Consider the following 17,353-nt stretch of genomic DNA (forward strand, 5'->3'; position numbering starts at 1 on the left):
GCTAGGACCTTAAAGGCTTGACCCAATCGGGAGCTAGGGGTGTGAGAGGGGCGTTCCTCCTGTCAAACCTCTAGCTTCCGGTGGTGTCAAAATACAATACCACCGGCACAAGAAAGGCAAGAAGCGTGAAGATTTACTCAGAAGTCATTGCACTTTATTTTGAGGTCCATCCTTGAGTTTCATGGTTTAAAAAAAACAAACAAAAAAACCATACAACTGAAATATCTGATTTAAATGCAGCCACAATTTTATTTACAAAAGTAAATCAGAAAATACTTTAGTTACAGAAAACTTTATCAGAAAATAAACTTCTTAATTTCAGAAAGAAAATAAGGTTAAAAGAAAAATGTGTTACATCACAATTCCTGCATAGATTTTGATGTTCATTAAACAGGTATCCGAAGCAATCCTGCACCTCCCCCACAAAGCGGTGATACCATATATTTTGCTACATGTTCATATAAATATAGAACCATACATTCACATGCATTTCAATGCAAATTTCTCTTTACTGTAGAGAGTAAATATTATTCAGAGTGATGAAAGCAACAGAACACAATCTGAATGTCTTAAATAAACTTTCTAGTGAAAATACCCTCTTCAGACACCAATGCAAAAGGGACTCAAAAATATTCTGAAATTACATAATAGGCATCCTTTTTACATACAGAATTCAGAACACTGGAAGTACAACATGCCCCTTAAGCTTTGATTATCCTCTCTCAAATATACCACAAGGAAATCTGGTTAATGAGGTAATACAAGAATAAAAGGCAACTGCAATGTCGTATCTTATATATAACATATATAAGCTGTATAAAGCACACATCCAGCTAGTGCTTAGAGATTTACATCTGTCGTGGATCAATCCTCCTCTGCTACTTCTAGAAGCGGTTCCGTGATGAGGAGGACTTCACATGGCGGTGGAGTGTCCGGCTGTGAAACAAAGCAAAATCTAGTTATTCCATAGTACTTAAGTAACACATCTATATTGTTCATAATACAAAATAACGTAGATTTGCCATGCAAGGCTCTAAGAAAGTTGAGGACAGAACTTGTGGGAGCCATGGGTAGATAAAGGTTTCAGACACTTCGAAAATATTGAGTTTTTTCAATGAACCTAACAGAATATGAGAACTCAAGGATGCCTATATTAAAGTGGGCCTTGTCAATTGTTCTCCTGGGAGGTCTGTGGTATGGCTTCCCTATAAAGCAATGTCCGACCCTTTATCAGTCCTTGACACATGGCTAGGAGATAAGCTAAGTCAGCTACCTTCCAATAGGTGGTGCTACAGAGATATTTTTCTATCTGCATATCTTTTTATACAGGGAGCACTGCATGGCCCGTAAGATTCCCTATACAAACCTGGCAGTCTCCTGAAGAAGAAACTTTATTACCCAGAAAACACTGAAAACAGGAATTCATGAAGCGGTTGTATTTAATGTAATGCCAACTTAACTTGAGGCTCAGAGAGATTCTAAATTGCATTTCAACACATGCGAAATCTAATGACTTAATGAATATCACCATCAATGCAATGAATGACTACTCCAAAACAATATCTCCAGCACTATGTATATGATAGAACATGGTTTCTTATATTTAAGGACTCTGGATGGCAAATATTTCAAAAAGGGAAACTGGAAACTGCAGGCCAGTAAATCTAACTTCTTGATGTTAAACTGTTTGCAGGGTTTCTAAGAGATGCCATCCTGGAGATTCTCAATGAAAATAGCTGTATAACTCCATATCAGCATGGGTTTATGAAAGATCGTTCCTGTCAAACCAATCTGATCAGCTTCTATGGTTATGTAAGTTCTAGACTGGACCAGGGAGAGTCATTGGATCTTATACATCTTGATTTTTCCAAAGTGTTGGATAGTGTGCCGCATAAAAGGCTGGTATTTAATTCCTTACGCGCCAGGCTGTTCTGTACCTTAAGGACCAGACACTTTTTAGGGATTTTAAAATATGTGGTGGTGTTACTGCCGTATTTTTTTAAAGGTTTATAAAAAAAAAAACCAAAAAACTCCGTTATAAAGGGGTTTGGGAATAAATACAATAGGGGGGAATTAGCGGTGCTGTCATAGACTCATTGACAATTGATTACCAGTACATAACCTTACTTCCCTTATGCCCCTGATAGAGTAAACTAGGTTATTAACTTGGGAGATGGGGGCAGGTGTTCCAGTCTGACGTACTACACTATTGATGGCTAATAGCTCATGAGGTTGGAGAATCCCACAATGAAATACTGGAGAAACTCAAAAGCCAACTTGTAGTATTAATAATTTCTCCTGATGTTGGAACAGTATCACACAACAAAGAGGATGTCCCAATTCTACAGTTTACTGGCCACCAGGATCCAGCTGGCTTGGTATCTACATGTACTTCATGGCTTGTCTACATACTGCCTTTGCTTTCTTTTCCCTGTTATGCTTCATTACAGCGTAGGTCACAATTACGTGTCGCCTACCACTCTTTCTATTTGGGTTATTCATGTACTGTGCATAGGAGGCATCAATGCAGCTGGTCTGCACCCACTATCTCCGAGTAAACTGAAAATTAGAGATTCATTAAAAAAAAGGGATCAACACCACACGCAAAAAAAATTATTAATGAAAACAGCCATACCTACTGATACAATGGCAGTTATATTTCTAAGTATAGCCATTTTTCTGTAATTTTGCGTGAAAAATTAGAGCTACAACCTGCACTGAGCAGCAAATAGTGATAATTGCAGGACACATCATGTAATAACCAGAAAGTGCATTTCCTTCTGTGCCCACATTGTAGTTTATTTTGAACCTCCACCTGAAAAGTCAGGTACACTTTCAATCTGAAAGGAAATATTTTAGAAGAAAAGAGGAGTCGAGGGCATTTGAGGTTACATTCTCCGACAATCCAAAGTAAACATTCTTACGCCAAGTTTGGCTTCTCCACAAATGTACCTATAAACAGACTTTTCAGAGCGCAAAACCAAAATTGTACAGTCTACCAATTTTGTATAAAGTTCTCTAAATGTCCTCTGACATCAGCTTCCAGGCTATTAACAGAACAGATTACAGTCACGTTATTGGTTTAAACATAACATTAATAGTGAAGGAGCGAGCTACATGTGGCATTGGCCATAAAATTGCCAGCTGGAGATAAAACTGTAGAAATACGTGTCACGCAAACTTACATTTAAATTTAATGTAGCAGCTGTTGCAGTACAATTCATTGTTCCGGATTCTAACTTCTGCTCCTGACTGGGAACCTCCAAGGTCTGTTTCACAGGCGACACACTGTTCAAAGAAATCAATGCAGGAAAATAAGTTGTTTGCAGCACAAAACATTGGTAGGCCTCTGGACAGTAAGCAACTGACAGGATGCATCCAGCAAAGCCTGAAATGATGGAAATAAGCAGCAAAGCAACTAACATCATTAGTGGATAAGGCAGCAGCCAGACAGCGTGATCAGCTTCTATTGTAATTATATGCAAAGGCGGTAAATGTTAGGCAGGGAGGTCTCCAGCGCGATGCACCGGTGGAGGAGCAGTGATTTGGCACTAGGTAAGCAGATGTGGCACAGACATATTCCATGAAACCAAACACTGATGTGTATTGGAAATCCACAGCATAAAATCACGTAAACAAGAAGCTGCACTGTTATTACCGACTTGATTAAAATAAACTGAAAAGAGCAAGAAAAATCCTTTTGTACAGCTGCAGACTGAGATTTGCATTTAATCAGACTAGAATTCATTTTTGGCTTTTGTCTATGCTAAGACTAAAACAGAGGAGCCCATATCTTCACGACAGCCTGGGAAGATGTTTTTTTTATAGCTCAGAGAAAATGAAGATTTGCTTCAGGGCAACTTCAATCCTCAAGGGACGGGAAACAGAACCAGTTTTGCATCACATTCATTTTTAACAAGTGGTTGCACCTGACTGATGTGTGTGACATTGCCTGCTAAGAAGTTTTGTTTTCGGAAGTTTTAGTATTTTTACTGTAAACACATTTTATTTGCCTTCTGAGTTATGCCGCGATACATCATGACGGAAAGTTGGAAATTAGATGGTGAAAGAACCGTGCCGTGAAACGGACACGCCGCAAGTTTTTTCCTTTACGAAAAAGCAGTCCGTGGGAAGAATCATGTGCATAGTAGCCTCATAGGCCTCCAACGAGGTCAAGTTCTATCTATTGATTAGCAGCCCCATATATAGATAGTTCGTATCTTGCGAAATTCGTAAGTCGAATGTTCGCAAGTAGGGGACTATCTGTCCTGCACCGTATGATGTAATGCTATGGCATTACATCATACTGTGAAGGGACCGGACAGGCTTCTATCAAGCCTGATAGAAGCCTGTCCGGTCAGATCGCGGCTGCTAGGCAGCCGGGGACCTCCTGAAAGGCCCTAGGGCTGTCTATGCAGAGCGCCTATCAAGCCGTGCGCTTGATGGGCACTCTACATAGGCAGCCCTGGGGCCTTTCAGGAGGTCCCCGGCTGCCTAGCAACCACACAGCGTCCCGCAATCTCATTGTCGGACGCTGTACGGGCCCCCTGAACGTCGGGTGCAGGCTGTTTCTTACAGCGGGCACCCGGCGGCAGCAGTTCTGACGAGCCGCGCCGCTCGGCAGAACTGTTAACCCTTTAAATACCGCTCTGACAGCGGTATTTAAAGTGTTAACAGTTGTTCCGACAAGCAGCACGGCTCGTCAGAACTGCTGCCGCCGGGTGCCTGCTGTAAGAACAGCTGGTACCCGACGTTGTATGGAGCGGGATCCACCTGAGATCACGCTCCATACAACCATTTGTTTGACTTGCGAACAAACGGACTTGCGAACAGGTTCCTGGAACGGAACCTGTTCGCAAGTAGGGGAGTAACTGTACAGTAAAGTCAGGGAGGTCTTAGAAAAAGGTTTCTGAGAAAAGAGCGCTGGAAGTAAAGTGTTCCAGTGAGGAACTGCTCTACTTTTCACACGGACCAGTTTTGAGGACTCTTCCCAATACATAAATAACCAAGGTTAGAAGCCGCTTTTCTCCTCTTAAATGTCCTGTTATTCTAATAAATCTACAACTGATCAGAGATTAGCTACTCTAATCCTGGAATTCAATTTACCTCAATTTGCTGTTAGATCTTTTATCTATACATAAGGTTGTTTCATGGAGCGATGTCTGACACCGACAAATGATTAGAATTAGTACCCGCAATAACGGCATTTATGTTTATGGAGGATTAATTCAGATCTCCTCAATGGCTCACCTTAAAACAATGTAAATGAAAACAAAGACCAAGAGATTCGATGATCATGGCCGCTCCTTTGCCCAAACTGTTACTACAGTATGAGCACAATTTCTTCCCGCTCACTGACCTAGATACAGAAGAAAATAACTGAGCCCTTGTCTGAAGTCTGACAGATGCTCTGGAACGCAGAAATGTGTTAAAGGGTAAATTAAATCATGGCTCCATTACAAGGAACCAGCCATGAGGGCAACACAGTCTTAAGAACCTCATGAAGGAAGAGCTGTTCAGTTAGTAGATGTAACCAGGAAAAGCAAAAATGTAATTAATTATTCAATAAGGATTCACTATTTTCTAAAATTTTACTAATGCCAAAAAAAACCAAGGCAAACATATTTCCTTCAGACATTTAGAACACAGACACCCACGTATTTCTAGATACTGGCATCATGAAATGCCTTCATATGGAAACCCATTGAGCCCAGTAGGGCAACTGGCCAGTTTAGACAGTCTGTAACACTAAAGTGACAAATTATATGTGAGAATTAAAAAGAAGTTTACTTTAATACAACTATCCACATAACCATCATGGGTACAGGAGATGGACATACGCAAGGTGGGGTTTCATAATTAAGACAGTAAATGCATATATACATAAACACATATATACACATTGCGACACATTCAAACTCACATACGCATGCAGTAGAAGTGTGGACACAAGGGGAAAGTTTTAACCTAATAATCCCCCCATGTATGACCCCAACGCACACTAAAATTACTGCCTCTCATTTTAATAATCAAAGCAAGTTCCTCTCCATTTATAGCGGCGACTACAAAATAGATAAAATCTAGAACCTGGTTTAACGTTCCACGCATCTGACAATCAAGAAGCTGAACGTAGGTTCTTAACTATTCTTAAAAACTGAAGAGATTATTTTAAAAAAATTCAGCAAAAATTATTGAAAACCTAAAAAAATTGTGCTTACTTGTTACGCTGTTGACCAGATGTCTGTGTTGAAGGCTGGTTCCGAGACAAAGATGATGCCACAGATGTTTGAGAAAGTGATGTACTTTTAACCTGTGGAAGGCTAGAAGATGGGTTGCGCAGGTAGGAACGGTTAGAGGTGGATACCACTGGAGAATGAATGAAGTCTTGACTAGATGATAAAGAGTTATAAGACGATGAATGGTTTGCCCAGGGTGACTGTCTGCGTGAGCTTAAGCCAGAGTCTAGGTTGTCTAATGATTCCCCTCTGTAACAAGAAAGGGTGGCATATTAGAAAAAAAGTTTGGATTCCAATTCCTACAAGCTCTATATATGTATACTAAACAGGCAACTTTAAAGGGCTTTAAATAGCCAATTTTGTCAGGGGGTGAAAAGCAGAGACCTTTCTCCTACAGGCGAAATGCAATTTTACAATGGAAAATCTTTAGATTATTAAATACATGGACGTCTTGAATCCAGATTGGAAGCCATTTTAACAGAGACAACCTCCGTTCCGGCTCATAGAATGGGTTCTTGAGCAGAGGACCTTGTGATATAGAGTGATTGGTAAAGTGTCCCTCAGCTGTCCAGTATTAATCAGCTGCCGCTCAGGACACTCGAAGAAACGTTAAGCAGACATCCTTCCCCCTTGAATTCCCCCTTTCTAGGCAACAGGGATGGGCATGGAAGTGATCTGTAGAGATAAACCACCATTGCCCATCCAAAAAGGGGAGGTGCGATATAAAGATATTGGTAAAGTGCCCCCCAACTATCCATAGCAGTTTGCCGCTCAGGATACTGGGAAAGATGAGTTCAAATGTTCTAATCCCACTCTCCCCACCCCCCTCTCTTACATCTGCCAGGTCTTTTGGTGTACAAGAGGCCAGGGAATCCTGTTCCACTTGCAATAAAACTTAGCTAAAGCGTGCCAAGATTTTTTTTAAGAGACTCTTAATAAAGATTATTGTGTCATCTGAAGGGCCTAGCCAGATATGACATTTTCAGAATCAGGCGGCACAGCCGAATAAAGCACATTCACACGAATTGAGACCTGAGGCCCAGAACATCCCGAATGGCATATCTCCTGGGCCTAAGGTACATATCATGCTTAGTATCTATGGATTGGTAAATTCTTGCTATTAGACATGACAGCCATATCTTCCGCTTTGGAGCGCCTCCAGGAAAAATATGGGTGAAATATTAAATTGAGGTTTCCTGCAGATCTTCCCCACATATTCTCAACCAGTCTTGAGGACATCAGGAAAGGATGGCGAGGATGTGGTTCTGCGGAAGCTTTGAAACTGAGTGTGGATTGACATTTTGAATGAAGAACTCAGAGATATGCTACGGCATATGGACTGTCCCTTTGTTTCTGGTTCTCCGCCAATTAGAACATCTGACTGATATCCAAATCTGGTAACTATCAGTTCATTTCTTCCCGTTTATTTTAACTTACCGTATTAATACACAACCTTTGTGTATATTTTTTGTACGTACCAATTTTTGCACTGCTAGACCTTTTCTAGAATAAAATCTACAATTAAGCCTTGTCCGTTTTAAAACGACTCAAACTCTGAAGATTGATTCATAAGTCTGGGTTCCAGTTTACCTGTAACAAACTGGTGGTGGCAGCATGTGTATTGTAGAGAGCAGGAGTCAGTAGAATGGATAGATCACGATCTGCATGCATGTAGAAGCCTGGAAAAACCGGATCCAGATCCACCTGTATTCTAAGGACTTTACGCTCACAATACTGCTAGACTGATTGATTAGGGCACTGCTGTGATGGCTGGTAGCGACAAGTGCACTCGGAATAGTCAATCTGTGAGTAATCGGGGACAGAGGTGGGATCGATAGGTATCGTTCCCTCTCCTCTCTCCTCCTGTGTACGTGACAGACCCCCTATAATATCCATATATCAAGGTAACAGGGCATTTGTTTTGAAAACCAACTTCTCCAACAATTAAATATTACATTAGTTTTAATGAACCAAGACAAACTTTACCTTCTCATGAAGTTTGGAAGAGATGAGCCGTCTCTTGTGACGCTAGAACTCCTCTGCCGGATCCAGCTGTTGTCAGTATGAAGAGGGGCTTTTTTCCTCATTTCCTTTATTACCTGCTGTCTCTCCAGTTCTGCAGGACCCTCTTTCTGTGATCCACTCACTGACCTTGTAGATTCAGAATCATGGCCGCCATCTGTAGCATAAAAATGTAATTGCTTCACTTGCAATTGTGTTAATCAAATCCTACTAGGCCAGTCTGAATATCATTTAATCCGTGATATTTTAGGACAGCGGTGGTGCTAGTCATTCTTATTAAAAGGTTGAACATCTTAAACCCATGTTGGATTTATTTAATCAGGACTATTTAGCTCTTGTCTCCGAAAGTAAAGATACAACGTAAAGCAGAAGTTTGAAGCAGCATGGCTGTGGAGCAAGTACTAAGTTGCTGTGACTGCCATCAATGTGCACTATGCAAAAAATCGGCAGAGTGATCTCTGACCAGCAAGTAGAGGCGGAGCACAAAAATAGTCCTCAAGTTACATTCTATAGCTGTTGGAAACCAACTTTGTGCTCACCCTGTATCTGCCCCTCTTTCCCTTGCGCAAGCTCAGCAATCTTATCTTACTGTGCAGTGTAATTTTTATCCATTTTGCTTAGACTTTTTTCTTATTGTAGGTTTGCTAAGTTTTAGTGAACAAAAAATAAAAGTTGCAGAAAAGAAAAAAATAGTAACTTGTTTATTTATTGTACTTTTCATCCTTTTGAGCCAAACTTTTTTAAATCTTTTTTTAAAGAGCGGAGCCTGCATTTGAGAAACCAGTCTAAGGGCACGTTCACACAGCGTGTTGGCTCCAGAAAACCTCTGGCTACCCTTGTTTTACAGACATGTGAAAAACAAATACAGCATGAGCCTGTTACCACGGTTGCTGGTCCTTCCGGTATGGCGGTGTGCAAGGTCCCGCGGTTGGAGAGCGTCCCCCCGGCTTGCTGTTCAGCTGCCGGGGGCGCGGGTGCCTGGCCGGCGTGGTGCTGGTGGCGCACGGCGCCGTGCGCACCTGTGAGTGCATCTGCCATGCACGAGCTCCCTTCTATTAGGTTTTGCTGAGAGTTGAGTATCTCCCTCTCTCCGCCCCTGGGCGGAGGCTTTTGTTTAAAGGTCGGGCAGAGACTTGCAATCATTGCCAGTTACTGGTTTCCCTCATTGTGCTAGCTAGTCTGCCTCTGTTGGTCTCCTGCTTCTGTCAGCTTGTCTGCTATACTTTGCTATTATCAGGTTTTTCATCTGCCTCAGTTCTCCTTAGTATTGTTCGTGTTGGTTATTTTCATCTGCCTTTTCTGTCGGTATTCTACCCTTTCCATCCAGGTACACCAGCGTCCCTTTTTCGGTTAGAGTAGGGACTGCCGCCCAGTTGCACGCCTGGGGTAAGCCAGGAGTGGAGGCAAGCAGGCAGGGACAGGGGTTGTGGGTGAGATCTAGGGCACCCGGGCTGGCGTATTACGGGTAGTATACCGTAACAGTGCCCCTAACAAAGTGCCAGCAAATCCTTGGTCACCTCCATTATTAGGATTGCATCCTCAGACTGCCGGCTAACATTTCTACTTTAAGAGGAACGTAAGCTCTCTCAGGTATTCGACCATCCCAGTGATACTAGAAGAGCAGCACAGCTGCAGCTGACAGATGTAGGATGGGCAGTAAAGAGGTCAAGATTTCTAGGTCACAAAAATTAGAAAACTGCATACCTGGTACCCACAAGTTTGTTGAAGGGCATCATTGTGTTCTTTTTGCAGCAAGTTTTAGCCTTCCTGACCAAGCCCCCCTTTTTCAAATCGGACACATTTCATGGTACATTTCTCAGAGGTTCTTTTCGTTTTTTTTCCCCTCAAAATAAATTAGGTTTTATTGGAAAAAAAGGCGATTTTTATTTTCTACATTATTTTCAATTCAGAAAATTTATTTACCATATTTGTCTTGGGAATTTAAAAAGCAGATAGTTTGATCACTTAGATAATAGGCCTCACTGTGAGTAAAGGGCAGTTTGGGATATTAAGTATACTACGGTCAGGAAAGTGATCACTGCAGACCATAGTACATGGCAGACCTGGAAACCATTATTTGGCCTCCAGCTGCCATGGCAACCATGGGCACCCTATGATCGCAGTGGAGGTGCCAATGGAGTGGGAAAACTGTTGGGCAAACAGTTTAGATACAGTGTTCACTTTAAGGTTTTGCTATTTTTGCACAGCACCTTTTTAAAAATACATTTTATGTTTCTGCTGCATTTTTACTTTTCCATCTAAGGGGCTGTATGGGTGCAAAGACAGTTATCTTTAGTGTCATTTTGGGGTATATATGGCTTCTTGATAATTTTTTATTGTGCATTTGAGGAGCTGAAATGAACAAAAACAGCGGGGGCGGGGTTTCAATAATTCAACAGAACCGAAGCTGAAAAACAAGTGAATTAGTAAGTGCCATGTAATATTAAAATCACTTTGTTTAGCTTTAACTCTAAACCAGCCAAATTCTTCAAGTAATTCCTGATATGTTTTGCTATTGAGACCTTCGATTATTTTTGTAGCCAATCTTTGGACTTATTCTCTGTAGATGAGGGCTCCAGAACTGAATACCATGTTCCACATGTGGTCTGACCAGAGCTCTATACAGTGGGATCACAATCTGCCTCTTTCTACTGGTTATGCAGTCTTTCTCCTTATTAAAAAAATTCCAGATGAGAAAATTGGAAAGTAGGAAACACATTTAAAATATTGGATAGATGAATAACCAAAATAAAATATCACTATGCTCAATATACATCAGCAGAAAGCAAATTTCCTTGAAAGAGGATATATACCCTATAAGAAACCTACACCCGTTAGCATTCCAGCCTCTGGAGCATTACATGACAACAGTATAGAACCTTTTTAAAGATTATAATTTGATAGGAATAAGCGGAGAAGTCAAGTGTTTGCCCACCTTGGCCTGGATACTCCCTCATCCGAGAAACTGTCTGTTTTTCCATGACTTCCATTTCTGATGGGAGTTTTTTTGGTGGAGACTTCATAACATGTGGCCTGTTTTGTTCCTCTTCATATACCCAGTCAGCAAAACCATATGCTGCCTTGCCAGGTCCACCTATATATAAGGATTCATGTAAATCACTGATATTTTATGCTCCTTATACAGCACCATAATATTAACTGGCCATTTAAAAAACAAAAAAACAACATTAATAGTACAACATACACTAAATTTTACAATTTGTATGTGATAAGGCCGAGAATAGTCTATACGACTCCACGAGCACCGATGTCACGCTAGGTTTTCAGCGCTCATGCAGAGTGTTAACAGAGGCAGAGATCGCAGGGTTCTTGCTCAGCGCTTCACATTCTAAGTGGAGCACTGAGCAGGGAGTGTTTACACTTAGCAAGAATCCCATGGCCCAGCGATGGTTTTTATGCCGATTGAAAGTCAGCGATAACAATAAGTGAATAAGTGAACCAGCAACAATTCTAGATGAGATGCAGAATGTATGAAATACCACATATGTAGACAAATCAGTCAGCCATGCAATGTGTATTTGTGTTGTAGTGACCCTAAACCACAATATTCAATAAGAAATGGCAGATCTATAGTATAGAAAAAACAGCTGTGAGCAAAGAAAAAAAAAAGAAGTTTGTTTTCAGTGATACATAAGTTAATATATGACAAGTACAATTTAACACCAAGCCAGACCTTACCATTTCCTTGAGCTGGATAATCCAATGATTCAGAAGTATCTCGAAGTTTGCTGCTAAAAAGGGAAAAAAAACAAAACAAAAAAACACGCTTAAAATAGGAGAAAATTGCTAAACCAGAAAAGCTCACAGAAAGAATGGTGTTCTTGCGGGCTTATTAACGTGGTGTGACTTTTTATACACATACACGTATGAGTAAACCTTGTAGAACACCACAAATTGTTCCACTAAGTCTTTATTCTCATGAGTGCATATACGGCTCGTTTTTACGCTCTCGGGTGTATATAAGCTAGCAGTGTGAAGCATTTGGTGACATAAGGCACATAAATATGCCGGCAGCATAAAAAAAAAAAGGGGGAAAGGAAAATATACGTGGCTGGCACATATACGCTCAGCCAATAGTTCTGGAACTATGTTTTGGCCAATATATGCTGACGGGTCCTATAGACTCCTATGGGAGCAGGGAAAGAGAAAGGAGGGGGAAGGCATTTTTGCAGTATCCAACGCTGCGAAAAGCTTACAGGTGCCTCTATATAGGCACTGGAAGGCATCCAAGGATTTTGGCAGTGCAGGGGTTTTCTGGGGTGCGGCGTATTTTTTAGCTAAAAACAATGCTCGCGGTCATGTGAATGGACGAGAAAACGCTGGCGCCGCTATAGAGCAGGCGTGAAAACATAAAAACGCCATCACCATATATCTGCTTGTGGGAAAGAGCCTTCAGAGTCAAGAAACGTTCTCTAAATTCTATTAAGTTTCTAACAAGGTCTTGTACCACTAATTTGGAATATTGTATATAGAACAAGTGATCGTGATGAGACTGGTTCAATTTAATCCTGTGCACCTAAGATTGTGATTATATTACATTTGGCTGAAAATAGTGCTGCATGGAGTTCTATATCTTTCCACCAAAACAATGGACCCCATTATAAAAGTCATTGGGGTCAGGTGTTCGCTGGGCGATGGATCCAGCACTGCATCGTGGATTGTGTTACAAATGGAAACCACTCCTCGGAAGTGAATAGAGCCTAATGCCGAGCCTGCCCCATACACAGCAGGTACACAATCAGAGAACTCAGATTGTGGCTGTTAACCCTTTAAATTCTGTCACTTTTAAAAGCGACATTTAAATGTCCCAAGGGTCTTCTTTGCCTTGTCAGGGTATCATAATAGCCTCAGGGACCCCAGGGCTGCCATGATAGTTTTCCTATTAAAAGAGGTACCAGTATCACATCTCTAACAGACACGCTGTTAGAATACAGTATAATGCAATACCATATCTTGTATTATACTGTATGATCAACCAATCACAAATATACGGCCCCCTATGGGCACTAATAAAAAGTAAAAGACAGAAAAAAGATTTTTTGATTCTAAAAATATTTCAAAGGTAAAAAACAAAAACCACTTTTCAAAGTTGTCGCATTCCAAAAAAATAAAAAATAAAAAAAATAAATCTAAAAATTGGTATTGCTTCTTCTATAGAAGAACCTATTAAAATATCACATTATTATTCCAGCATAATCCATTCCATCAGAAAAAAAATATGTGATGGCAGAATATTCCTTTTTTGGTTACCATCTACCAGGTGAAAAATTGAATAAAAGCTATGAAAAAAGTCATATGTGCCCCAAAATGATATAAATACAAAACTACACAAAAAAACGAGCCCCTACACAGCCTCATCACTAGAAAAATAAAAACCGGAGGTTATGGGAGTCAAAAGATGGCGACAAAAATGTAAAAATACTAAAGTATTACAAGATTAGAAAAAAAACTCTGGTATCACTATACTCACAGACCTAGCGAATAAAAGAGAACACATTATTTTTATCATGTTCATGGTGCAATAAAAACAAACACACCCCATGCCTCCTCAAATGGCGCAACTGTGCGTTTTCCCCTACTTCGTATAATATAATGTAGTGGAAGAATTTTAAAGTTGCACCATTAAAAGATGGATCTCATCCCACCAAAATTTAAAAAAAAAAAAGAAAAGCAATCCTATAGAATTTTTATGATTTTTTTTGAATGTGGGAATATTGAAACTGCAGAATGTGACCTGGACCTAGGCAAATCAATGACCCTTGGTCATGAAAGGGTTAATGCACACCTAGGGGCCTTCATCTGTAAAGGTCCAATAATTTACAGAAATGTGTTTCTTTACAGTAACAGCCAGCAACTGAGTCCAGAAAATCTTACACATAACTATTTCCCATGATGAGAACACATTTACAATGGCAATTTATTGAAGAAAGAATCAGAAATGTGAGATACGACTCTAATGTAATTTTACATGAGCAGCGGCGGCATGTCAGAAGTTTTTGGAGGTTCAGCAACTTCCTTCCTAAGCACCCACCTGTTGTAGGATGTATATTCAGGCTCATCAACAGGCCTTGTGGATCTTGAATAAGATGAACTGCACAAACAAACCATAAAAAACTTTAACACCGTGAATATATTGAAAGCTCCAAGCTGACATTCACATGTAAGAAATGGGGTAGATTTTGTGCAATAGAATTGTGCATGGAAACCCCGAAGCATTTGGCAGTCCGAGCAATGTGGATGTGACTTCAAGAAATTACATCCGCATGCTGCAAAGAAAACCCAAACTGATCTGTGGCACAGACTTTACCTCTACTCATGCCAATATATGCTGCAGATTTTCAGTGTGGATTTCACCATTTGCGATGCAAAGGCTATGCTCACACAGTACAGAAAGTGTGCTGCAGATTTTGGGTTGGATGCACATCAATATCCACACGTGCTACATGCGGATTTTGATGCTAGTTTGGATACAGATTTCACTCCCTCATTTGAGGATGCGAAATTCACTCAGGAATCCCACAGCATATAACGGACATGCTGTGGATTTAAAAACCCCATTGCAGGTCAATTTTTTTCTGCAGTACCTGAGATTTCTTGAAAGCTCATTCACTTTGCTACTCATTGCATGTGTTTCACACTTGCACAGTTGGATATGCTGCATGCTTCCCACCATGGTTTTAACATACCCAAAAGTGTAAAATCTGCAGCAAATCCAAAGCTTACGTATTCCACTCTCTCCCTAGTTAAGTCAAAAACACTAAAATCATACTATTCTTATAAGAAGTAAAAGGTGCTAGTTGGCAAACTGGTTGCAAACAAAATCCCCGGTACTATTGGATCTAGTACAGCAACTAAAACACCTTTTAAAAAATGGAGAGATTGGAGATAGAAAGATGTGCAGAATCGCAAGCACCCAAGTTCTTTAAGTGGCGGGTTTCATAGAAAGGTTCCTAGACTCAAACAAAATCCTAACATGTATGCGCCCATTTAGTAATACGTCCTGGTACTATATCCAAGCAGACACAAATCACCTGGGGAGATTAGAAGAAACATAAACCAATATCCCTTCCGTAGATGAAAAGCTCTACTGAGAGGCTAGCTATAATTTTGGATTATGAAATGTCATGTTCTTTAATGGATCGATAAGCAACCAGAGATGAAAATAGACGATACATTCTCAGTACTCACCTGGAGGTTGGATTATCACCCCTGATTTACTGGCTTAGTTGTTAAGAAGTTGAAAATTCTATACTATATCTATACTTTGCTAGCCAATTGATTTCATGATACAAAAACCTAGAAAATACAGTGTCGGATTATCATATAACTTGTTGTATTTTTCTCGCTGCCTACACCAACGGGCAGCATCAGTGGGATAATGTGTGTATAATTTTTTGAAAAATTTGCCTTGCTTTTTGAAGGTCTTCCAGCAATTGTATTTCTAATATACTGTACTACACTGTATGATACAATATTGTTTTGATATTCTAAAAATGTAATAAAAAAATTTTCCCGGACGCAAGCTGAATTACTAAAGTTTTTTGTGTTGGTCTCAGAAAGGTTTCTGATGTTGTATTCTGTGACAGAGGTTAAGGTACCATCTTATACACAGTCTTTGCTTTTTTTTTTTTTTTTTATAACCATTAGGCTTTGGAGGGCATTTATCATTCTTAAAGGGATTCTGACACGAATAATGCTTTTATGCTTTAGCAGCCATTGTTCCCTGGTCTGCCTAATGGACACAGGGAACCCACGATTTTTGACTGTTAAAGCATAAAAACATAATACTTACCTTGTCTTCTGTTGTCATCAGGGTGCTCATCTCCTAGCAGGCAGTCTTCTTTCTCTTTTTCCGACGACGAGCCACCCTGCTCTGGGATTGCGCGCATGCGCAGTGGAGAGGTGCCCTCTGACAGGAGTCAGGACGGGCTGTGTCTCCCCTGCGCACGCGCAAAATCTCGGAGTTTGGCCAGGACGAATGGGCCCTCACAGCAAGCACTGCTTGTGACATGCTTGCTGTGGGCGGCTCGTCCGTTCAGTTCGGAAGTGGCTGACGGACGGAGCAGAGCAGGAAGCGGTAATTTTGACTGCTCCTGCTCTGCTTCTACAAGCCACAGATGAAGAAGCCAGATGGAGGGGACATGCCTGGCGATCGGTCCTGTCCAGGCAAGTAAATTTTTTTTCTTTTTTCATGTTAGAATCCCTTTAACAACTCTGACAAACCTAGAATGTAAAAAATAATCACTGTCGGGATCTGGTGCAGAGGCCAACAAGTGACTGTTAAAACAAAAAGGACTTCAGTCCTCAGCTGAGTGTCATGTCTGTTTGGATGCATCGAGAGCTGAAAACAGTAACTTGCAGTTCGTTTCTATAATGTTATAGACCTCATCTGACATAAAAAATTTCATAATGCACTACTTTTTGAATCAGATTTTACAGCCAAATAATGCTGTTAAATATTGTGTCTTTTTTTTTTTAAAGAACGAAACTTGAAATTTGTAGTTTCTATACTAGCAACTGGATCACATACAAAAGACTAACATTTCTTGTTATTCAGTAGTTTACATTTCAGCTTTACGATTTGGACTAAAACTGGTCAGCAGTAATGTCATCACTGGAAGATGGAGGATTAACCCTTTCCAATCCATTTATTTTTTACTCATCCATTCTCCCCAGCTCCAAATAAATTGGAGCTGGGGAGAATGGATGAGAAAAAATACATTTTCCCTTCACCCTCCTGAACAGAGTTCAGGAGGGTGCAGGTGCTCACTGCACCGTGGGGGAAATGCGGAAGTAATACTTCCGCCTCCCGGCTCAGCGATCATGTGACCGCTGGGGTCAGGTGGCACCCAGCGGTCACATGACCGCCGGGCTAGGAGGCAGAAGGAGAATGCGGAAGTATTACTTCTGCATTCCCCCCACGGTGCAGGCTCCCGGCTCGGCATTCATGTGAACGCTGGGGGTCAAGTAACACCGGCGGTCACATGATCGCCGGCCAGAATCTCTCTGCATTACATAGCGCTAATTGAGCGCTATGTAATGTGTAAAGGAGAAGGCAGAAAGGGTTAAAAACC

At 40.8% G+C, this 17,353-nt stretch overlaps 1 protein-coding gene across 10 annotated transcripts in view; it reads right to left on the minus strand.

Moving 5' to 3' along the window:
• Window positions 1-226: 226 nt before the first annotated feature.
• The window catches only part of LMO7 (LIM domain 7), a 141,281-nt gene continuing 124,154 nt past the window's right edge, over window positions 227-17,353 (minus strand). For 8 of the 10 annotated variants that reach the window (XM_066580985.1, XM_066581011.1, XM_066581014.1 and 5 more), the window contains 8 exons: window positions 14,311-14,370; window positions 11,958-12,010; window positions 11,194-11,352; window positions 8,223-8,415; window positions 6,219-6,485; window positions 5,251-5,359; window positions 3,186-3,288; window positions 227-936 (listed from right to left, as the gene is read on the minus strand). In XM_066580985.1, coding sequence (XP_066437082.1) covers window positions 914-936; window positions 3,186-3,288; window positions 5,251-5,359; window positions 6,219-6,485; window positions 8,223-8,415; window positions 11,194-11,352; window positions 11,958-12,010; window positions 14,311-14,370 — 967 coding nt within the window. In that variant the 3' untranslated portion in view covers window positions 227-913. The remainder of the gene's footprint in view (window positions 937-3,185; window positions 3,289-5,250; window positions 5,360-6,218; window positions 6,486-8,222; window positions 8,416-11,193; window positions 11,353-11,957; window positions 12,011-14,310; window positions 14,371-17,353) is intronic. The other 2 variants (XM_066580942.1, XM_066580960.1) reach the window with 2 other exon arrangements.

Source organism: Eleutherodactylus coqui, chromosome 1, assembly GCF_035609145.1.
Source record: "Eleutherodactylus coqui strain aEleCoq1 chromosome 1, aEleCoq1.hap1, whole genome shotgun sequence".
NCBI classification, from domain to species: Eukaryota; Metazoa; Chordata; class Amphibia; order Anura; family Eleutherodactylidae; genus Eleutherodactylus; species Eleutherodactylus coqui.